This window comes from Acipenser ruthenus, chromosome 12 (genome assembly GCF_902713425.1).
Source record: "Acipenser ruthenus chromosome 12, fAciRut3.2 maternal haplotype, whole genome shotgun sequence".
NCBI lineage: Eukaryota > Metazoa > Chordata > Actinopteri > Acipenseriformes > Acipenseridae > Acipenser > Acipenser ruthenus.
In genome coordinates this window covers 36,364,574-36,389,096 of record NC_081200.1, presented here as the reverse complement: position 1 = coordinate 36,389,096, position 24,523 = coordinate 36,364,574, and the positions used below count along the sequence as shown (strand labels likewise).

The window sequence follows — 24,523 nt, the reverse complement described above, 5'->3', positions numbered from 1 at the left end:
TTTTTTTTATAAATATAATAATAATAATAATAATAATAATAATAATAATAATAATAATGAAGTCAACTCTATTATTTTTTCCTGCCCAAATCTTTTCTCCACAGGTCCAAGTGCCCCCAGTTGCCCGAACATTTCAAGTTAGTTTTTATTCCTCCTGTGTATTTATTTCTATCTGTCGCTCTCTTTCTCTCCCTCCCTCTCTATATTATTTTCTTACTGTGTATCATGAAGGTCATTTTCACTCAAAGCAATTTACAGTCGCTGTAATTTTGGTATTGAAGATAATTAATGGACCCAATTTCATTTTATTTTCTTCACTCATTTCCTCTTCGCAGGCTGGCTTTCATAACTGTTTGAATAAAACATTTAAAAATGCCAAAGTTCTTTAAAGGAACCGTTCAATAAACATATCAGGATATGACTAGCTGGGGCTCAATGATACAAGACTGCTGTTTGTGTAACACTGGTATGGGCAACACCAGTCCTCAGTTTACTGTGGGACCTCATCGGGGGGTTAAAATTGTTAACGTTTATTTGTAACGAATACCTGGACTAGAGTGGCCATTATTACCCACCACTGGTCTAATAATACAATTGGGTGTGAAGTCAGAGGCTTCCAAAAAATCTGTTTATGGCAATTGTTTTTCAGTATTTTAAAAGTTTGGTTCACCAGCAGCAGTAGACTTAAAGGTGCAGTTTTAATAGAGAACAAATTTTAAAATGGTTTTGTTTACTGTTTAGTGACCATCTGCAAACCAGAAATTTTCAGTACCAACATGTAATTAACACTAGAACCACCACGCCGCATACTTACACCTAAAAACGCCGCCAGCAGTCATTATGACGGTTACATTTTAAACAACATCAATATTAAAATGAAAGACAAACTATCGGATACAGCTGTTAAATAAACAATTAAACATAAAAGGGTTTATTATCTAACTTACCACATATAAAGCACTACTTCAAAAAAAAAAAAAATAGTGTGTATATGTACGTACAAAACTGTAAAAACGAAAGTAGTTTTTAATTTAGAACGAAAGTAACATATGTTTTCACTTACATGTGTCACTCGGTGCAGAAGAATCTATGTTGAGCTGCAGCACTCAGTTTGCAGTTTTGTAGTTTTCTGATCGAAATGTTTCTGCCGAAGTGCTGTGGTTAGCTTCAAGATTAAATCTCTCCTGATATTTTCCTCGTACAAAATGAAGGAATTGATGGCTGTCAGGTCCAGTAGAGATAACAACAGGCTTCTATATATATATAAATACAATCAAAACATGTATTGTACAAGCCAGTCAAAATGACAGCTTAGGCGGTTCTAGGTGGGTGGGATTATAACTTCCTTATTTTCGTGATCCTGCCTTTCAAACGCTGTCAGGGTACTTAATACATATAAGTCATAAACAGACAACCGCATAACTTTCAGCCACGCAGAGTAATTTAAATTTGAAAACCTCAAACCGTCAAAATGGCTGCCGTGACAGTTCTAGTGTTAATGTACTCCATTATCCCAACATACTGTGCTACTTTGTATTGAATAACTTTGAATCTGTTGCTCATACTGTATATAAGAGCTAAAGTCTCAAAACAGAGACACTATTTAAGACATGGTTTTCAATTTACAGGTTTATGAATTTTGGTTGTACGTGACAATGGCTCGGTTTAAAAAAAAAAAGTATATCTTTTTTTTTTTTTTTTTCTTTAAACAGTTTTGGCAACCAGCCTGAGAGTGGTCACAGACAGTCTTGTTAAATTCAACAGGAATGTGTATATTTTGTTGTTGTTTACTCCCTTACCAGTCTTTTTAAAAGAAATAAATGAATACGTCTATATCTGCTTCAGCAACATGCTGTCATGTGAGCGATGACATTAACAAAGGGAGCATGCCCAGTCGCTCATACTCATTGCATACTGACGTCCACCAGCCTCACTTCCTGTGCAGCATGTCACTCCAATGTTTTTTGCAGCCTGATTAAACCTCTTACATGCATTGCTGAGCTCTGCACTTCCCACCAACATGCATTGCTTTGGCAGCGTCATTTAATGTGCGTGTGCAATATACAGTATATATACTGTATATCTGTTTAATTTTGGTTATCTTTTTGCCTCCTCTCCCAAGTCTCACTGGCATCCTTCCTCTGTTTTGTTTCCTGTTTCTCCACTGTGACTAGGCATGAGAGAGCACCCTCCCATCTCTGTCACAGAGCTTGCGGATCACATTGAGAGGCTGAAGGCCAACGATGGGTTGCGATTCTCCCAGGAGTACGAGGTAAGGGCAGCTTCACTGGATTGTTTTAAGTCACCCCTCAACCTCTTGAAGTGTCTCCAATACTGTATTCATTGAAGATAGTAAAGCAAGCTGTGTGTGAAAGGTATAGTAAGTATCTGTGGTTGATCCACTCAATACAAGAACAAACAACAGGTGCTTATAATGACTCCAATACTCCTTGTTGGTACCTTTCACACCTTGATTATTTTTGTTTAGCAAACACATATTTGTTTTGCCTGGAAAAGCTAATTGATGATAAATACTGACAGGTGAGTTTTCCTTTCCCAACTGAGGAGAGTGAGGTTCCTACTAAAGCAAACAAAACAAAAAAATGAGGCAGAAAGGAAATTAGAATAGATGCATGAAGAGAACAATGGGAGAGGAATCTGTGAAGCATAAATCCACAATAACATCTGCCAGGCTTCTTCTAATGATCTCTTTTGAGCTGCTCACATTATTTTCGATGCATCTGTGCAAAGTTAGCAGGATTGCTTGTTGTCACTAAATGAATAGAAAACAACACGTCTCAGGAAAGTAATTCTTCCAGGACTGCATTTTCATGTTTAAGTTGCTCTTAAATTAAAACCTCCCCCAACAGCGAAGTGCTTGAAAATGTTTGAAATAATGAGACTCTGCATTCATCAGTTTGACGAGAGGACAAATATTCAACTGAAACGCGTTGCTTGCTGAGCGCCTCTGCATTTTTTTTTCTGTGTCACTGTAGTCACTGGTCTTCTATGCTTTTGAGAGAGATGGGATTTTCAAAAATATGAATAAAGACTCTTCTAATATGCTTTAAAGTAGTTTGATAGAAATCATGCAGCTCTGTGCAGTGTGTGTTCAATCATTTACCGGAAGCAAACTGAACCGGCTGCCAGGTTCCTAAATGCAGTGTAACAGATAATAAGGCAAACGTTTGCTGTATGGGAATTTATCGGGGCCCTATATATCACATGGCAACGGGTACATTTGACAATTGTGAAATCCATGATGACCGTGAAAAAAAAAAAAATACAGCCTTAGTTATTACTGATTTGCTGTGAGAGATTTTCTACTGCAGCCATCGTTCAGAGGTGAGAATCATATTGACCCTTGAAAAAAAACACACTTGAAAGAGCATCAGTGTGTGTGTTTTCACACCCCTTCACTGAAACCTGTAGATAATGCAAAGAAAACATTTAGGCAAGCCTAATCTGTGTTCATTCTTTACATACTTATGTGTTTATAATAAACCGTGCATGTGACGAGTACGACAGGAAACAAGATAGTTTGACCGCTGTTTTTAGCTGTTCGATTTGCAGTCTTACACAGCAGTGTTTTAGGGTTTAGAACATGTTCTTTCTTAAATAGGTAGGAATTACATTTCCCCAAACCAAATTATTTTGCAGTATTTAAAAAAAATAATAATAATTGTGCAAAATCTGAAGAAGTATTATTGGTTATTAAAGTCCAACACCAGGGATAAACAGCACATTTACATTTAGAGTGGAATACTTCAGAAGGGATAAGGCTTGCATCAGTGGTTAAGAATACAAGCCTAAATCTTTCTTTTTAACAATTTAAGCTCCAGTTATGTGCATCATTTTTATATTTATGTATACCTACAGGATTGCTTTATCAGTTGTGATGCTAGGACATTCATGAGCACACTTTATTGAGAATCTTAGCAGAACCTAACTGTCCGCAGAGGCATATGTCACACTTAAATTTGTACATGTACATATTGGGAATGTAGGAAATAGTGACTTTCACATGACACTTGTAGCTCTAATTTTGTGTTTGGAGTTGTGGGCCGGGGTTGTATGTAACATATTTTTATTTTGTAAGTGCTTTGAGGTCCTGTGTGAATAAAAAACACTGTATTCAGTATGTGCAAGTTTAATTAATCAAGGACATAAGTACCACGCTGTCCATCCATGAGTGTTCATTGTTAGAATATGATTAAAACCCCTCACTGTAATTGCAATCTGAAATCTGAATCTACCATAAAGGGAGGGAGGGAGGTGGGGGGCAGTCTCTGCATCCTCTCAGCTTTTTGTTTACTAGCTTGAAGTACTGTCTGATTGGCAGTGCTTGAAATTAGAACTCTGTCATGTCTCTATTAAGACTTTAGTTACAATATCTTTAAAAATCTTGTTTAATTATAAGGAGGTGGTGAGCGCTCACAGGTTTTGTGTATCTCGGTTAATAGATCCCTCTATCATTTGACATAAAGCCACTCCCAGCGAAGACAGGGACTGAAGAAGCCGTATTAAATTTGCCCAACCTAATTTATAAATTGCCATTACGTTCCAGTAATAGGAATAATGAGACTGAAGCACTGCCATGCATTGATTCTGAGGCACATTACCTCTCCATTATGGAGGGTAATATCACAAGAGACTTTCAAGTACTGTTGTTGTCACAGCCAAAGTTACCTTCATTTTTCCACTCTCACTTTCTTTCTTTGCTACCAAGGCAAGCAATGTTTTCCGTGTAGAACATTTTGTAATTCTCAGCCAGTATTTACAGTACAGTACAACGTCGCATATATCAGACCCCCTGTGGACTGAGGTGAAGGCGAATATGTGAAAAAGTCGGATTTGCGAACATCTATAGAAAAAGCATTTACATAGCCATAAATAGGTTAGTGTTGCTATGCGGTTTGCTATAAGCCATCTCCACACAAAAATACAAAGGGCAGCAGTGTGGAGCAGTGGTTAGGGCTCTGGACTCTTGACCGGAGGGTCGTGGGTTCAATCCACGGTGGGGGTCACTGCTGCTGTACCCTTGAGCAAAGTACTTTACCTAGATTGCTCCAGTAAAAACCCAACTGTATAAATGGGTAATTATATGTAAAAATAATGTGATATCTTGTAACAATTGTAAGTCGCCCTGGATAAGGGCGTCTGCTAAGAAATAAATAATAAATAAATAATAAAACAAACAGTAAATGTACAGTTACCTGCAACTGATGGCTTTTTTCGTAACCCTAGAAGTCCCTGCCTCCCTGGTTCTGCTTTCTTAATATCTCTGTCATGGTACTTTGCGCTCTTTCTTGATATTGGCCAACAGCCGATAAGCAGCTTAGTTTGAATATTGCTTCAGCTATTTTAAACAAACGGCCGGTAAGCATTGCGTTTATAAAGCTTGCTTTGTTTAATTCAAATACATTTAAAAGCTACAACAACACGCTGCCAATATCTGCAAGCGTGCGCTCCATCATATAAACACATTGCACAAAAAAAAGCTTTCTCGACTGGTGTATTGAAACATCACTGCTACACACACCTGACTGAGGGGAACGCACCAAAAGGCTGATTGCTATAACGCTTTCTTTCTGTTTCCATCGCGGAAGCTGCATTTGCTGCCAATGCCATTACTCTCATCACCAGTTAATTGATCAGGGCGGTTATGTGACGGTTGGTTATGCGATTGTAACAGGGCGAGGAGCCTGTATGTTTATTTATTTTTAGAACGGAGTCTCCCCCTCCGCCCCTGTGTTATTTTGTATTTGTGTTTTATGATTTATTATTGTATTTAATTATGACGGCGTAGCCGTGCGTTTTGTTTTGTTATTGTTTTTGTTTATTTAAAATGTGTTCTGGCAGAGGCGAGAGTGGATACTCGTCTTCTGCCAGGAATAATTAAAAAAAACCTTGTGCAGAAGGTGGCCATCTCCCGAATTAATTAAGTGATTGGGTGTTCAGAGGAGGAACGGGAGCAAGAGAAGCGAGAGAATACATTTAAAAAACAGAAAACGAAACTAAAAAGACATACAGGATGAGTGAAGGCTACTGCCCAGCCTGACCCGTATCGTTTAATTTTGTGTTTGTGATTATTTAGTTTAAACTTTTATTTTGTTCTGTGAGCAGTGTTTTTGTGTTTTAAACGTTTTATTTTATTTTTGTATTTAAATGAACGGCATGCCATGTCTTTGAGCTGCAGTACTGCCTGGTGTCAGTGTTTTGGTTCCTGCTTCTGGACTGATGTCACCACTCTTCCACCCTGTCACAGCGACGTTCCACTGTACTAGTATAAGGGTTTATATGATAAACCCAGTGTTAGGTTCTGTATTGAAATGTAAAGCTCATGGGTCCCAAAACATCCCCAAAACAATGCTGTTTATTAACTAGCATCTGAATCACACTGTGATGTACCTTGCATAGTTAAAATAGAAATCTGTACTCAGTCTTTTAATTTTAAGTTAATTATTGTAACAAAATGTAACATTTTCCTTTTTAAAATTTCCGTGTGAAGCATGCATTCCATTAGAGAGTGATTAGAGTCAGGTGTTAGATTATGGATTATGTCTCCTGGTTTCCACTTGTTGCCACTCCACTGAGACAGGCAGTTATTAAAAATGCGCTCTTTATTACATGTATAATGCCTCTGGACCACCCAGAAAACCTACTTGATATCATGGCTGTTTTGTTCATGAGAACTGACAAAACAGAATTGGATTCTACCACCCACTAATATGTATAAACACAATAGTTATACCCCAGTATAGGTCTAGAATTGTAGCCGTAGTAGTCGCCCCTTGTAAGGTATGTATTAGTTTAATTTTGTTATTTTTATATAACAGAGGGTGGTGATTTATACCATAAAAATATGAGATGTAATCTTTCTGGTCTTATCCAGGATCAAAGTACCGTCTTTGGATTTTAGCTTTGGTACTGACACCCAAGCCACTGAGAAATATGGTACTCCTGTGTTGTGGCTTGTTAATACTGTACAGTGGTCATTGTAACACTGTACATTGCTTGTCCTATTGTTGAGTTTGGTACAACATCTTGCAGACATCTCAATAAGTAACACAGCAAACAATGTCTTCTAGACACTCGCAGAGACTACCTGTCAGCTCTCATTGATCCTTCTATTCATTTCCACATGGAGCTGAGTGCTTCCACGATGAAGAGATCTAATCAGGCTGGTGAGATCAATCAAGGGTGCGTTGGCTTAGGGTAAAGGGGACACATAAACACAAGGTATATCAGTCTGTTCTGTGGTCAGGTACACGCCCAGGCAAATCTTCTCATTCCAGATATAATCATAGGGGTAGCAACCCTGCTGGAGTAAAGGATTACAGCAGAAATTGAAGGGTTTCAGGTTAAACTGGTTGGCAGTCAAAAAAAGAACCTTTTAGGTTTAGGGTAGATGATGATTGCATACCGACTTGTTAAATGTTTCTATTCCGTGTATATGTATTGAAAGCCTAGTTTTTATGATCTGGTATTGCTGAAACCACTGATTTAGATTAAGGAACACGGGAAAACAGCTGGACTATATCAAAGCCGTATATGGAGCAGCAAGTTGATCTCCTTCAAGAGAAAGAAACTTTGCTCAAATTTGCTACATGTCACTGGCAGCCTATTCACAACATTTTGCTAAAGTGTGCCTTTTTTCTGCTTGTCGTTTTTTAAGTACCCTGTCCAGGAGTGTTTAAGGTTTTTTTTTGAACATTTCAGGACCACGGAGAACTCCTGTGACGGTTTCAGCTTCTTGTGAGCATAGTCACAGTATCACTGTTCGCCGAGCAGTCGTATTGCAATTTTACACACTATTGAAGAGTATTAACTTGCTTCTGAGCCAAGGCAAGAAATCTGGCTACCCTAAAAATGACACCACCTGTCCTTTAAAATAATACACTGCAGAATATTATTATTATTATTATTATTATTATTATTATTATTATTATTATTATTATTATTATAGTGCTCTTTAAAAAAGCTTTCATAAAATTCTGTAAACAAAAGAAAAGAATCAATTCTAATTCTTATCATACATACATTTAGACATTTTACTGGAAACATTGATCTATAATATACTGGTAAGGTGTTTATAGACAGTTTTAATCACTTTTCACATCGTTCCGACACAAGCCAGTACCCTCCAGTGGATCATTGCATCTGTAGGAGAACAGCGCTGGCATTGGGTGTTTGCTCTGAGGCAGTAATAGACTGAATTTCCCATATCGTTCTTGCCATGTCCAATAAGGTCATGGCAATCACAGTGGTCATTGCACAGGGTGTGAGTGAAGGTTAAAAAGTGTTTGAGAGGACACTTACGGCTCATGTTAAGCTGGTGTAAAAAAAGTCTCTTTTGAATAAGAAGTGACAGTTGACATGTCATCTCAAATGAAGGGGAACTGCTTGATTACAGGTGACGGCTAAGGTCATCCTGAGTGTGCAAAATCTGTTGGATGGCTGTGGATTTGAAGAATAAATAGTATTTCTCCTTTATAAGGCAGCCCTTTATTCCGTGGAACCAGTTATAATGCAACATGGCCTTGGCTCCCATTTGCCCCTAAATGCCATTCCCCTTGCACAAATAACACAATGTCGTAACTATCCTGACTCTCTTAAACTAGGATGGGAAATGCTAATTACACAACAAAAAACTAAGGGTACTGAACCTGCGAAAGTGTCACTAAAATTTGTGAGCAGCTTTTTCTTAATCAATCCAGGGAGCACTGACTTTTTGGTTAAATAATGTAATTTCAGATAATAAGATTCATTCTGTATATATATATATATATATATATATATATATATATATATGAAATGTAAGTCATTTCAGAAACAGTTAGAAGTCTATCTGAACATGCTTTTATAGATTAGGTCTCAGCATGGAGTTATTTGAGGGTTCTTTTGAAGTCCCTGTGGTAGTGAAAGCCCCATTCCTTCTAAATGAACTGCTCTCAGTCAGGGCTCTTAGTCATAGTCCTGTAAAGCAGTAGAGAGCTTTTAGCTTTATTTTCAGCATCTGTTACCATTTTTCTTTCCTTATCATTTATAAATAAAAATAATCAAACAGCCACACTCCATCACTGAGCTGTAAGTAGTCTCTAAATACAATTCAAGTCACTTTATTTCCAGCAGCGTCAGACCAAGGCCAATGCACATCTTGTAAACTATTGCTACCCTTGGGCATATTTTTCACCATCCTTTTTGGGATTAAGGGCCAGGACTAATTTTTTAAGAAACCCAATCTAATTTCATAATGTCCATTTGTTTTGTTGACCTAAATGGCTGCTAACTGTGGAGTACAGTTTTACTATTTATACTTTATTGTCAACATGTTCAAGCTGCTTATATAACTAGGGTTACTGTATTATTCTAAATGATTGCATTTTTATTTTTTTTTATTTTTATTACTTTAACTTAAACAAATGTTCATTTTAGTTCAGAAGCAGACCCCATGTTGAGCGTGCCACTTTTCAGAAAGTGCATAGCATTATCATTAGGGTGACCTCTAAACTAGTCAGACAGCCAGTGCTAATTTTCCAGCATTTGTGCACTGAAGAAGGGTATGGCTTCCTCATAGCGCTTTGCTTGAGGGAGTTAAGGATCCAGCCAAGTGGCAAACATCTAAATTGTGCATTCTGCCTTGAAGTGTACAATTAGATTAGCAAATGGATCTTTACAAGTTTTTCACTTCGCATTATATCGTATATTAAAGACACAGGGCTTTTGTTTGAAAAGTGGAAGTAACGGAAGAGCAAGTCTTGTTAATGTTAATATTGGTTCTTGAAAGAATCTGTAAGCAAATGCATTGTAAGTAGGCTTTTGCAAGTGCTTAGATTTTTTAAAAAGACTTTGAGATAATGCAGAAACGGGAATTAATTGTTGATCAGTAACTTCAAATGATAATAATAAATCCTAGCATTGCAATAATGGAATTGATTTGAAGCAGACAATAGCTCACATCTGACCTGTTGTCTTCTCGTTTCAGTCCGTAGACCCTGGACAGCAGTTCACCTGGGAGAATTCGAATCTGGAGGTCAACAAACCAAAGAACCGCTATGCAAATGTAATCTCATACGACCATTCCAGGGTCATCCTCACCTCCATCGATGGCAAGTATACACAGTTTTGTAACTCTCCTGAGGACTCCTCATGTAACAACCCTTTACCTGTATACTGGAAGTTTTTAAAATGGAATGCCTGACATTTGTTAGACAACCTGTAATGTAATGTGGGGCACATGCTTTGACTGTAGGTGTGCCAGGCAGTGACTACATCAACGCAAATTACATTGACGGCTATCGGAAGCAGAACGCCTACATTGCCACCCAGGGCCCCCTGCCGGAGACACTCAGCGATTTCTGGAGGATGGTGTGGGAGCAGCGGACCAATACCATTGTGATGATGACCCGGCTAGAGGAGAAATCCAGGGTGAGTCCAGACTGACAGCTGGGGGAGTCATCTGTAAAGGCTTCAAAAAACTACTGCATAACTGGCATCATTCTTACCTGGTTAATACCCAATTTGTTGCTTTTATTCTGAAGCACAACTAAATTCCCTCTCCTCCAGGTCGAGTGGATTTGTTCCTAGCACAGGTCAAATAAAATATTTAGTTTGTACTTCAGGTGTTTTTAGCTGTAAGAAGTGCCAGCAGTCCACGGCTTCAGCAGAAGCAGTGCCCCGGAGTGCCGTTGCTACTGAACTCCAGCTCAGGGGAGTAACAGAAGCCCTTGCCAAAGGAAAGTTCTGAAGGACCAAGAACAAGTGAAATGTAGATTGAGCTGGCTTTATATGATGATTGGTTGCCTGCCTGTCTGCCTGCCTGCCTAGCAGGCAGGCAGACAGGCAGCATTAATGTTTTATGTGCATTTAGATTCCAAGGATATTGTTTTGTTTTGTTTTGTTTTGTTTGTTGTTTTAGGCAAGTGCTAAATCCTGTTCAAGGAATGAAAAGGGGTCGCCCCCAGTCTTGTGTTCTGTATTTGAAGAAGCGGTACAAGAAAGAGATTTTAAAAAGGAAACATAGAGCCTGTTTGATGATTTATTATCGGTATACGGCATGGCGTAAACACTGGAGCAGATTAAACTTATTAAACAGAGGAATCAGGACTGATTCTTGTTAACCCAATCTGTTCACTGAGATCAGTTTCAATCAGTGGCTGTTGACTGTCACAGGTGATCAGTGAAAATGTCTTGAAATGATTTCTTCCCTCCACATTACAAGGCTTCTTTTGCCTTTAGAGAGAAGATGCGGTATGGTTTAGGAAATATGAAAGCCCCTGATCCATCAGGTTATGCAACCACACAAGCTTACAGTCATAAATAACGAGGGGGGAATAGTATCTGACCAAGGTACAGTCCAATTACAATACAGCTGTATTGATTTATAATTAGGGTTACTGCTTAGCTGCCCACACTTCAGAATTCTTCAAGCTTGTTAGTTACTCAGACATACAGAATTTATGGGTCATTGCTACACTTATAAGCAACAAGAACCTATTAAGTTGTTACTCATTTACACATCCAGCTACTTTGATTAGTGCAACTGGAACCTACAGCCACAGCCAGCTCAATGGGGTAGCTTTAACCTCTCAGCAGCTCCTTGTATAAAAGATTAAGCTGCTTGTTCCCTTGTGAGCTTCGTTCTATTAAGAAATATTGCACCAGGCTCTTCAAAGGCTAGTGTACCTGCTGTAATACCAACCTTCTCAATCCCAGTTAATACTTGTTAGTGAAAAAAATAACTCCCTAAGCCCTAAACCTGTAGTAAGCACTACAGAAAAGGCGAACATAGAAGAGAAGCTGCCCTGTCTGTCAGGTTACTGTCCTCTGTTTTATGAGTCCACTATTTCATTTGACCTTGTGTGTTTGTGTCCCTGTGTTTTAGAATACTGCTGACAGGCTCTAGTGCTGCAGCAGTTTGAATAAAAATCAAAGGGGGGAAAAAAGCCATTGGCTGTCCATTCGGCTTGTTGCTCTTCCTCAGTGCGGAGTCTGTCTAGCATGGCGCGCCCATCTGGGCTGCACCTCCTGCGTATCCCCCGGTCTGGCCCCAGCACAGGGAAGCAGACTGTTCCCTTCCCTTCCCTTCCCTGCTCTCTTGCCTCCCTGGCTTGGGGAGGAGAGTCAGTGATGCGTGAGCCTCTCAAGCTGTCCGCCCTCATTTACATCACTTGCGAACCTCTGCTCATCAATCCTCTCTGACCGTTCTTCCCTGCCACTTCCCCACGTGTGCAATGAGAGGAGCAGGCAGGGGGAATCACAGGGCATCTGAACTGCTAAAGCACTGCAGCCTAGGAAACGCAACACACTGGCAGTTGTGGTTGAATTGCATTAAGACCGGGTGTTCAGTGATTCTTTAAGGATGTGAGAACTGAGGTTAGAGGGCTGTGCTGCAGTGTTTTGAAAGGTAAACTCTGTTCTGCAGTGCACTGAAATAGCTCCAGTAGCCTAATGGGTAGCACATTGGCTTGTGGTTAGGGCTGCTGCTGCAGCTGTCGATAACTGAAGTGCCAGAGTATAGTAATGCAGCCACGAATGTTCTAAAGCTCAATAGTGTTTTAGGGACAGATCTGACAGCTTCCCGAGCCAGACATGAACATTTCTGATTGTGTTTAATATCTATAGTAAGGCTCTCATCTCTTTTCTGACAGCATTCTAGCATCGGAATGTAGTTTACTTGAAGTGAAGTCCAGGCTATTTGTGATACCAGACATAATGATGCTTTTTCACACATACTGTATGATCAGACATAAAGCCAACCCTCACCCAGCACCCTCGCTAAATAGTCTTAATGTTGTGAAAGCACTGCTTCCAGCTTAACCCCCTTTTTTTTCTCTGTGTGCAGGTGAAGTGCGACCAGTACTGGCCAAGCCGTGGCACAGAGACATACGGCATGATTCAGGTGACGATGCTGGACACTGTGGAGCTTGCCACCTACAGCGTCAGGACTTTCGCTCTCTACAAGGTACGAGTGGTACTGAGGACTTATTAGGAAGCCCACAATATTATAGTTCTGAACCAGGGGCAAGATCACAGAGTCAGCAGCTCTGGGAACCCCCACTGCTCCAGTGTCACAGCTGTAAGAAGTTAAATCCTCCAGGCTATTTAAAGTGTTGTGCAGTAAAGTCATGGATTAAACCAGGGGAACTAGCTAAAGTATAAATACTAATTCAGATCACACAACTCCCCTTGGAAAATTGAATAAGTAGCTGCTGAGTGCAGATGTTTCTATTGAAGCAAACCCTTTCAGTGATGTCAAAGAGACTAGAAATAACTTTTCCCGCCTGCTTCCTGCTGGCTCTGGTGTTCTTCACACAGTCAAGTGTACCGTGTTATCTGGGGAGAAACGGCTCAAAGGTTCACAGAGGTGCCTGACACTCAGCCACTCTCTCTACACAGAACGGCTCCAGCGAGAAGCGGGAATTGAGACAGTTCCAGTTCATGGCCTGGCCGGACCACGGAGTGCCTGAGTACCCAACCCCCATCCTGGCCTTCCTGAGGAGAGTGAAGGCTTGCAACCCCACGGACGCGGGGCCTATGGTGGTGCACTGCAGGTACACACACTGGCTCATCGGCATTGGGCTATTGGGCTAGCTAGTGAAAACAAGACGAACTTGGCTAGTGTCTTTTTCAGTGTACTTTTATTTGCATTTAGTTTTAACGGTACCACAGAATTGAAAAAGAAAAACGTTTCGGGTTAAAGGAGTACTTACCAAAGTTGTTAAAATCAGTTTTCTTATCTTTTTATTCGTACAGCAATATTATCTCTGACCCCCGTCCTTATCTTTTATTCTGTTGGATATCTTGTGGGTATTTTCGGTTTGTATTTCATACTTCAATGTTGGAATATACATATTTTTTTTAAATTGTCTCTCTGCACAATATAAGGGGCCAGTAATAATGTTAAATATATATTTTTGGTTTTTGACACATTGGTTTGCACAAAGTAGCGCTGTGTAATGAATGTATCAATGGGTTGTTCGTCAATATCTGAGCTTGTTTCCTCTCTCTGGGTCTAGCGCTGGCGTGGGGCGGACAGGCTGCTTGATCGTGATCGAGGCCATGCTGGAGCGCATGAAACACGAGAAGTCAGTCGACATTTACGGACACGTGACCTGCATGCGCTCCCAGCGTAACTACATGGTACAGACAGAAGACCAGTACATCTTCATTCACGAAGCTCTGCTGGAGGCAGCCATCTGCGGTAACACAGAGGTCCCGGCACGAAACCTCTACGCACACATCCAGAAACTGACGCAGGTCCCGCCAGGGGATACCGTCACCTCCATGGAGCTCGAATTCAAGGTAAGCTGGCTGGGAGAATCAAGGCTATTCAAGCAGCATAGCCCAGCTTTCAAGCAGTTTGTTTTTCTAAAAGGGGGAAGAATCAACTTAGCATTACAAAACTAACAAACAATTTAGTTTGCTGGTAAAAGCATTATTGCTCCAAGTTGTTTAATGCTAGTTTTCAAACATTAAAATTATTCTTTATATAAATGAATAGGGGAAAGGGACTCTAAGAAACTATCAAAAGCTAGGAGCAAGAAAATGAGCCCTGAACAAAAAAATTGTGGATTTGCATCTGACAAAGCTTAATCTGTGTGTTTGTTTTAAATAGCGACTAGCCAACTCCAAAGCACACACCTCCCGATTCATCAGTGCCAACCTCCCGTGCAACAAGTTCAAGAACCGACTTGTGAACATCATGCCCTTTGAGTCTACCCGTGTTTGTCTGCAGCCAATCAGAGGGGTGGAGGGATCTGATTACATCAACGCCAGCTTTATCGACGGCTACAGGTACACGGCCCATGCTATGTTGGGCTCCAAGGGGTCCAGGGTGAAATGTCCAAACGGGTTATGTTTTGGGGGATGGGTTAGATGGGTAACTAGGCTCAAATAGATAGAAGATCAAAAAATTATATAATTGATTTAACTACTAAACATGTTATATGAGAATTAACCAATACTGGCATCATTAAAGTTTCTTATCAAATTAAAACATCACAGAGGAACATCCTTTTATGAAAGTGTAAATACTGGAATTGGAATAATTCCCCAAATGAATGTGCATTAATGAGCTGCTTTAAAAAAAACAGTGATGTTCATTTTTTCCGTGCTCTTTCTTGTATATCGTTTTATACTTTCATTTACTTTTCTTTGACTGCAAGGTTCTCTGTTGCAAAGTAGCCTTGGGGCTCTCCTTTGTAATTGCTGTTTTGTATATTAAGGGGCTTTCACTGGCAGTAAATAAATTAGAAAAAACATACGTCCCTGTGCCCTTGCAAGTTTATAGAACATACCTGGCTGATTTGGTATTAATGCACGCAGTCTTTTTTTTGTATTGCTCATTGCAGATTTATTATAGCCCTGTATTTAAATGCCTGTGGGTAAAGGAATTGTGTCGAGGTTGGGTTCTGTGTTTTTCAATGGCAGTTGTTTCCACCTAAACCCTTGCTGTAGCTGTCTTGCTTCTTTCACATGCTGTAATTCAGTATCATAAAAAGGGATTCAGGTGCGTAACAGAGACCTTGTCAAGATACTGTATATGCTAGTCAACAGCCACTGCAGATTTCAGCTCCTGCTATGAGACATTTCGGACCATTAAGTAAAAAAAAAAAAAATTCAATCCAAAAACCAGTTAGTTAGCTGCAGCTATAGAGATCTGTCCTTGTCAGTTTGAATGATCCACACTCTCTTGTTGACAGCCCTGAGGAAAATGGCACCCTTCTCAAGTTTATCACCACCTTCTCCAGGCTCTTTTATAGTGTGTAGTAAAGTGGCCAGAAGCCAACTTTAATCTCAGAGTTGCACATTTATTGCCATCCCTGCAGCAGATTGATTAGTTCTTCACCAGCAGCTGAGAGGAGGGAGAGGCTGAGTTCAAGTTCAGGCTGGTCTCTTGTCTCTGCTGCGCACCTCTCTATTTTCTTTCAAAGGACAACAGTGCTCTCTGGCGGCCAAATCAGTGTACTGCAACCGTTGTAAGGTTAACCTGATTAAGATTTGATGCAGTTTTTGGAATGGGATCCTTAATGGCCCATGAAATATTGTGCTCAGCTCTCAGCAGGAGCAGGCATAGCACAGGGTTTCTCTTGAAGTGGATGTGGTTGACTTTGCAATAGAAAGCAGCAGTGTGCTGATCTTGTTTTATTTATTTAATTGTTTGAGCGGGGAGCACACATGTCATAACACTGAGAAAGCAACATAAATAAGTTGCAGTGCACGTACCTAATGAGTTGTATCCCTGTACGATGAGAGGTCGGTTCACAGATGGTTGATTCAGTCATTCTGCACTTGCAGCGAATGTATTTAGAAAGATTTGTGTCTGTGGCTACACCTCCATACAGTGGCTGATTTGTATGGTGTGCTTTGGATCCACAGGCAGCAGAAAGCCTACGTCGCAACACAGGGACCCCTGGCAGAGACCACAGAGGATTTCTGGAGAATGCTGTGGGAACACAACTCCACTATTGTGGTGATGCTGACCAAGCTGAGAGAAATGGGACGGGTAAGTGATATTAATCATTACCTTCCTTGGTTTAACATATGTGCCTTTTCAAACATGACCGAATCCTGTCTTCACATTACACGAAAATTAGAATTTTCATTTTCTGTGCCAGGCTTCTCTGCTCTCACCATTCAAGCTGTGGTCACCATTCAAGCTGTGGCCCAAAACACAAGCCGCTAAGAATCTGTCTTTCATCTGCAGTAAATGAGCTGTGAAAAGCAACGCCACCAGTTAATAAATTCTGTCTCAATCCTGATAATAAATGTGTTGCCAGTGCAATGCTGTAGTGACCCATTGCTGTTTTCTTCTTCATATCAGGAAAAATGCCATCAGTACTGGCCTGCAGAGCGATCGGCTCGATACCAGTATTTTGTGGTGGATCCCATGGCAGAGTACAACATGCCCCAGTATATCCTGCGGGAGTTCAAGGTCACTGATGCTAGGGTAAGTGATGCCTGTTAATAATCTTCAAGACAGACTGAAAGTTGCCATGGACCTATTCTACTCTAGCTAATTCTCCTCGTTGCCAGAGGACATCTCTGTATAAAGAAATATATAAAAATACATACTTCCATAAACATGCAATACACATGGTTAATACTTTGCTTTGGTTTCTAGGACAGGTCATACAAGTCTGTGCCGTTTCTAAATAAAACTATTCCCTAAAACTGAAACTGCTGCAAGTAAAAAAGAAAAAAGTATCTTCCTGTCGGACGTGCAAATTAACAGTCATGCATGTTGGAATCATGTACCACATGGTGTATAACCTGCAGAGCTTTTTGCAAAGCTGTCAGTGTGTTAGTCCCGCGTGTGTGTGTGTGTGTGCGTGTGTGCGTGTGCATCGCTCTCCGCCTGGAGGTGTGTGCTTCAGTGCTGAAGTCACACGGGTGCAGCTAACAGCCTCGGGTCTTCGTTCATCAAGCACGCCACAGGAGACACTGCGGCAATATCAGAGATCATTGGCTGTTGAGTTCCTTTCAGCAAACCATGCTGTGTTGTCTCCCTGGACTTTTGCTATATGCGTCTGCCACATTATTTCAGCCTAAAAGCTCTTCCATTGAAGTGTTAAACTTAACAAATACTTCTTGCTTTGCACTGCATATTGATATTTGAATTTCGTGTTATTTGGTTTGTGCCCAGCTGAAAAGGCAAGAGAGAAATTATTTGATCGCGTTCTTGTGTTTCTAGCTGTTAAGGAGCTGATGGAATCTTTAGTATATTATAATCTCCTTAATAGCTCATAGTCTCCATGGAAATGCTACACCTAAAAAGATGAGTTACTGTGCTAAAGGAACTCTTTACGCTATAATCTAATCAAGTTTGTGAAAAGATTTTTTTTTCTCTCTCTCCTGATTCACACACTGAAGTTGGCTGCTGACATTATTCTTAACCTGTTTTGTTTTCAATACTTTGACAGTGATAATTGCAAATATGAGTAAGGTTATGGGCAGTGATTTTAATTGGAGTGTACACACTGCAGTGAAAGTAAGAGTCACGCTTTTATTGTTTTCCTACTACAGTAAGGTTGTTACTGAATTACAAAAGACTTAAACTGCTAGGTGTCTTTGGGTAGATTTTTTAAGTCTTTCCCTGACTATAGTCAACTTAACATGGCAAGTGGAATGACGTGCTGTTGGAGTATTTTTTTAAACAGTTCTTTTTTCATTGGCTCCCCACAGGACGGCCAGTCCCGGACCATTCGCCAATTCCAGTTCACAGACTGGCCGGAGCAGGGTGTGCCAAAAACCGGGGAGGGATTCATTGATTTCATTGGCCAAGTACACAAAACCAAGGAGCAGTTCGGCCAGGATGGACCAATCACTGTGCACTGCAGGTAAGGAGCAGTAGCATCCCTCCAATAACTGAACCAACATTTCCAGTATGCACTGTAGTTGTTTTAAATGCAGAGTGATTTGCAAGATGTCGTTTGTTTTGCTGTGCACTGCGGGTTCTGTGTTTTACTAACCCATCACCTGTGTGTTTCCTGGGGCAGTGCTGGCGTGGGCAGGACGGGAGTGTTCATCACGCTCAGTATTGTGCTGGAGAGGATGAGGTATGAGGGCGTTGTGGATCTCTTCCAGACTGTGAAGACACTGCGGACTCAGAGACCAGCCATGGTGCAGACAGAGGTAGGTCCCGGGCACTTTATTTAATCTTAGCCAATCAGGTTCCTAGTAGAGCGGTCATACTAAAAGCTAACAGGACAGTATCATCTTGAAACATGCTTTTCACAGCAGTTGCCATTATCCTGTACCGTTGGCACTGCAGTCAGTTATCTACAAGGCTTTTTGAACAGACTGTGTGAACTTCTTTCTCTCGGTTTCCTTTTGCAGGATCAGTACCAGCTGTGTTACAGAGCAGCCCTGGAGTACCTGGGCAGCTTCGATCACTATGCAACGTAACTACGCCTGACTGCCCCAGATCCTTCAGGAGTACAAAAGTGCTCCTCCTGAGCCATATCCACTCACCTGATTCTGTACAGAAGCTGCCAGAAGGGAGGGAGGAGGAGGAGATCCCCTGGTGAACCCCCAAATGCAGTCTCTGTGGATTGAGACACACAGATTGCTTCAAAATTTAAAAAAATGAAAAATACATCAAGCTAACAGCATTCTCCTAATTTCTATACTGCGCATAACATCGCTCCCTTTTAATTGTACCCCTTATAAACGTTTCCCATAGAAAAGCATAGCAAACTAATAAAGTGTTTTGAAAGGATGCTAAAGCATAGCTAAGCATTGTAAAGAGGTATGGTAAAATACATTCATAAACAGGGTAAACTATGGCAAATGCATGCTATACCCATGGGAAAAGCATACTAAAACTGCAAAAATACACTGGCAATCTTTTATAAGGGACACTCCTGGTAGATATTATTTTTGCTTTTTTATATTATTTAGAATGTGTTTTTTATAATAATTTACACCAGTAATTTTCTTTTCTAAGTCTTAATCATGACCTGAACTATGGGTCCTTATTTTCTTTAATTGGTACATATTTCATTTTATTTTTTAGTTTTTTTTTTTTTTATATATATATATATATAATCATGTTAGCAATCAGGCCTTTGCATTTTAAGCACAGATCCTGAAAATAATCATTTTGTGAGCTCCTGTTGATTTTAATTGTATTATTATTATTATTATTATTATTATTATTATTATTATTATTGTTGTTGTTTTTTTTGTTTTGTTTTGTTTTTTCCCATGTGTATAATTTGGTCTTTATTCAGTGAAATGGGAGTTCAACTTTTATAAGCCTTTTCACTTCCTGATACTTTATTTAAAAAAATATGAAAAAAAGAAATAAAAAAATAATAGTTATACACAGGAGTTAGTGGTACTATATAAACCCATTAGAAAAATTCAGCCATGTACAGATTCTAGCTTGGTTCTCCATAACTGTTAACTGCAATTTATATTAAAAAGAAAAAAAAAGGAAACCTGTCGCCTAAAGATCTATATCCACAATGCGAAAGAAGACAGTTGGAGATGGGAGATTCCTCCAAAAAACAATTCAAAACTGATTCATGTTGCTGCTGGTTCCTAATCTGGAGCAGCAAATGTCTGTGCATGCAGCAGTCATGCATAAGGGTCGGATAGCACAAAGAGAATGGGAACAAACTCTGTACTGGAGAGCATCACAGTGCAGGAAGGCCAGCACCATGTATCACAACATTTACAATTAGAAATCACTGTACATTAACAACAAACTATGGGGGGACTTGACAGAGGGGAAAACAAGTATTTTTCCTTGGATTGGCCTGCTGTTATTTTTTTATATCTATAACCATATATTCAATATTCCATTTGCCATTTATCCAGGATTTTCTTGATAAACCAATATGGTGAATTAATAAAAAAAAAAGACTATTGTAATTCAAGATGTATTAATGGTACTATGTTATAAATACTGTATTATCATTGCTGTCACAGAAATAGAGAATGTTACTTCTCTAACACGGTGAAGCAAAACTAAAGGTTATGGTGGAGGATTTATACATGTAATCAAGCTTCATTCAGAATGATTAAAAGGAAAGTGTGGCTTAAAGTGAATACGGGGGATTGAAATGTTGGAAAGCATTCATTTTTACCTTGTGTATGCATAGTGCTGTAGGGGTTCAATCTGTTGTATACACAGTCTGTTTTCTATTTGTTAATAAAAAAAAGGAATTAAAAAAAATCTTTGATGTTAATAAAGTTCAATAATTGGGTTTTATACAACCATTGTTGTCTCTTTCTGTCCACTTTGAAAGCTCAGTGTTTCTTGTACAGCAGTAGAGCTGGATTTTCACACTTTCTCCTTCTAAGCACAGAAAGATGGTTAGAGGTTGTGACAAGGTTAGTATTAGCTACACCATATTTTACACCAGCATCTTTTTTTTTTTTTAATTAAAATTAAAATGCTAATAGGCGGGGCAGAGATTATGCATGTGTTTAGCATCCATGTTATACTGTATATATTACTATATTCGTTATTTGTACAGTACTTCCAAATCATTTGGGTCTGTTTCCATAAAGTGGTACTGCTAGATACTGCTGTTGCTTAAATAAACAGTTAGAGACACATTTGGTGCACACTGAGGCTAATATAATCAAAGCAGTGATATTCAGATCCACTGAATAGTATGTGTGTCTAACACTAAGGCTTTGTAATAATAACCATCAGACTAATTCTGATGAAATATATCCACCCATGCTTTACAGGCATTAGTCTGGCATGTTGTATACATTATTTCCATTCACTTAAAGAAGGCAGGAATTTTTGTTTGTGATGACCATTAAAAATTGACACAGCCCAAGCGTTTATTTTTTTAGTATTCCGCTCTTCTTTATTGGCTTCAATTGTATTCATTTTAGTACTCACGGTTTCACGGTTAGGGCTCTGGACTTCTGACCGGAGGGTCGTGGGTTCAATCCCTTGTGGGGGACACTGCTGCTGTACCCTTGAGCAAGGTACTTTACCTAGATTGCTCCAGTAAAAACCCAACTGTATAAATGGGTAATTGTATGTAAAAATAATGTGATATCTTGTAACAATTGTAAGTCGCCCTGGATAAGGGCGTCTGCTAAGAAATAAATAATAATAATAATAATTACTGTCGGTTCTGTTACCGAACTGTTGCGGTCTAAATCCTCCAAGAATGCGTGGACATTGGAGTCACCAAACAAGTTAAAATTTACATGGAGGATAAATAATGAAAAAGTTTCAATACAGCGTGAGTAGGTGGAGTTTTTTTTATCGCAGCAACTTCTGCTTTGCTAACTTGAAGCAGGTTTGGTTGCTGAGGACATATGCAATGTTTCAAATCAATCGGTTCACTGGTTCCCAAGAAGAAGATTTTGAAAGGTTTTTCGAAAAAATGCGTCAGGCCGCCACCTGTCTTGGAAGCCTAATAAAGGGTATCTGGCTGTGGCCTTACACAAATCTTTTTTTTGCAAACGGATGCACTTCTGTTTCAAAACCTCAGTCTCATTCGATCTTAATCGGCTGCAATAGGGCAGTGAGACGAGTTGATTCTAGACGAAACCATTCAATATACAGGGGTGAGTGGGCGAGGGTAGACACTAGCGACCTTCACTTCTAAATATAGCACTACATCCCCTGTTGTACTTACAGTGCTGTACTTAAAACATCTCAATTTAAAGTATATAAAAACAAGCACAGAACCTTGATTAGACCTTTCCGTAAAAGCTGGTCTTCACAGGGGGAGAGCTCCAATTTGAAATGGAATAACAGGAACTGTGGAGGGGGTTGGTTACTATATTTCGTGCATTCTCAAATAAATTACTATTATTTTATGTATTTGACTTTAAAACCACTACTGACTGAATGCATTTGCTATTCAGTGGACACAATAGCAATAAAGGGTGGAATTTAGAATAGACTACAGAGAATTATGCAATTAACTTGCAGGAAAAACATGAAAAAAAGTCATATTTAATTCAAAACGCACAATGCACTGGAGAATACGAGATTTTATTGGTGTTTGTGCAATACAGTCCTGAATGTGGACTACTCCGTTATGTGATTATGAAGATTACATTTTCAAAAGGAAGCACAGTTAATGCAACTTTTAAAGGGAAGGCACTGGGAAAGGTCGTTATTTTTATGTATATTGTCTATTGGAAAATAAATGGTATTAACAGTACTGGATGGTGAAATACCAAGTCTTGGCTATGTAATTGAACCTGCTGTAGCTTTAATTTGCTGTTATATAATTGAGTTTGTGCGTGTTCCTCTACACCTGTGGAAAATAGGTGCTGTGTTTCATATTAATATTTCTATGCTGAATCAACACAAGATTAGTGTCCATTTGTAATGCATTTACTACCCTCGGCTGCCTGCTGTGTGAGCATGGGAATAGAAACCGGATCCAATGGCTGGCTACATGCCCATGTGTAATGGGGTTCAGTGGAATCAGTGCTCCTTACCCAGTCACTTCAATCACATTTCACTCTCTTGCAATTGCAGTTTGATCTGTGTTTTCCAGGGGAGCCGGTGAGAAGGATTTGGAAATCAATCAAAGCCTCCCGATTCTGAGCAGATTAGAAATGGCCTGTTTGCGCTGTTTCCTGTAGATGGCTCTATTTCTATTTTCCCCACAAAGGGGCAGTATTGAGTATAGATTGTAAAGGAAGATGTTTTCCAAAACACACACAGGGCTTCATAATATTCTATTTTATCTCTTTCTTTCATTGGAGACAAAACATGCAAGTTGTGCACAACAAAAACCACCACAACAATTTGAAAATCAGACACATAGTATTAACTACATCTCTTTTTACATATCAGTTTGATTCTTCTTCAGATTATTAATTTATGTACAGTTTGCATTTTTTTCCATTAAATTTGGACAAATTGGCAAAGCGATTGCTCCAATTCAATAGTTTGCAGCACCATTTGTTAGATATACTATTTATTTAAAAAAAGGGGGGGGGGGTAGTTTAAATATTATGCTGATTGGTCCAAACAGGTCACATGGGTGTGTTACTACTACAGCATATCCCCGAAAAAACCCGAAAATAGTAATAACAAATCTGTAACAGCAGCGTGGCGGTAGCACTAAGGACTACCTTTAATTTAACTACGATAACGTGTGCGTGTGAAACCAGCCGATACATCTTAAAGCGGTGTTTCGGCCACTCGGATTTGAGCTCTTTGGTGTGTCTGATAAGTCAATGTCAGTACAGTAACCGTATACTAGTGTTAACTTTTGGGATGTTTACAGCCTCGGTTAATGTGTTACTTCAGCTGCATATAGTATTTGATATCGTGCATTTCATAAAGTATATCTCTGATCGCATGTTTGTTTTTATTTAGTTACAATGTTTTCAGTGTTTACCGTAAACTATTGTAAGTAATGAATTTTAGCTGCCTGTTGTTTTTTACCTGTTGAAGCGCGACTGTTTCACATTGGTAATATACTAAATACTTTGCTATATCGCCGTAAAGAAAATCAAAAGTGGGCCGGGTGGTCTGCGGTGGTAAGTGTTTCGCGTACACACAGATAGCCAATCCTAAGTGTGTCGAGACCTGCCGATCTATTCGCTTCAAAAACAAGTTTAGCGCGATCGAATCTGGAAAACTTGCTGTGTAAAACTATGGGGGCAAAATGGTTAACCAGCGAAAACACAAGTGTATGGGAGCTATGTAACTGCACTACGGCATAAAACAGAAATGTGCATTCTACTGTGAATAGCAAATGACCCACTTTGTTTTACATTAATGTTTTACATATATTATAATAACCAGAAGTTACGCTACTAGTGCCATCATCATTGCCAAACAGTCACGGAACGTTTTGCATTTTGCTTAACACATACAATGCAGGTGTTTTGCCTTTTTTGTGAATATTTCGGATGCTTTTTTATTTAGCCCTGCAGACTCCACCAAAGTTAGCTCACACACGTGGGAATAGGTCCATGCCCATGACATTAATATTTGCAAATCGACTTAAACTACTTGGTCTGTGTTTTTATCTATGCTTGGCGTGTCACCTATTCTCACCATGTG

General features: G+C 39.5%; 1 protein-coding gene across 17 annotated transcripts in view; it reads left to right on the top strand.

The window, feature by feature from the left end:
* The window catches only part of LOC117417102 (receptor-type tyrosine-protein phosphatase F), a 168,139-nt gene extending 147,409 nt beyond the window's left edge, over positions 1–20,730 (top strand). For 11 of the 17 annotated variants that reach the window (XM_059035007.1, XM_059035005.1, XM_059035003.1 and 8 more), the window contains 13 exons: positions 105–137; positions 2,175–2,272; positions 9,989–10,112; positions 10,256–10,431; positions 12,848–12,967; positions 13,402–13,556; positions 14,022–14,307; positions 14,621–14,799; positions 16,384–16,510; positions 16,829–16,954; positions 18,190–18,344; positions 18,504–18,639; positions 18,844–20,730. In XM_059035007.1, the coding sequence (XP_058890990.1) occupies positions 105–137; positions 2,175–2,272; positions 9,989–10,112; positions 10,256–10,431; positions 12,848–12,967; positions 13,402–13,556; positions 14,022–14,307; positions 14,621–14,799; positions 16,384–16,510; positions 16,829–16,954; positions 18,190–18,344; positions 18,504–18,639; positions 18,844–18,912 (1,784 nt within the window). In that variant the 3' untranslated portion in view covers positions 18,913–20,730. The remainder of the gene's footprint in view (positions 1–104; positions 138–2,174; positions 2,273–9,988; positions 10,113–10,255; positions 10,432–12,847; positions 12,968–13,401; positions 13,557–14,021; positions 14,308–14,620; positions 14,800–16,383; positions 16,511–16,828; positions 16,955–18,189; positions 18,345–18,503; positions 18,640–18,843) is intronic. The other 6 variants (XM_034028897.3, XM_034028893.3, XM_034028892.3 and 3 more) reach the window with 1 other exon arrangement.
* Positions 20,731–24,523: the final 3,793 nt, after the last annotated feature.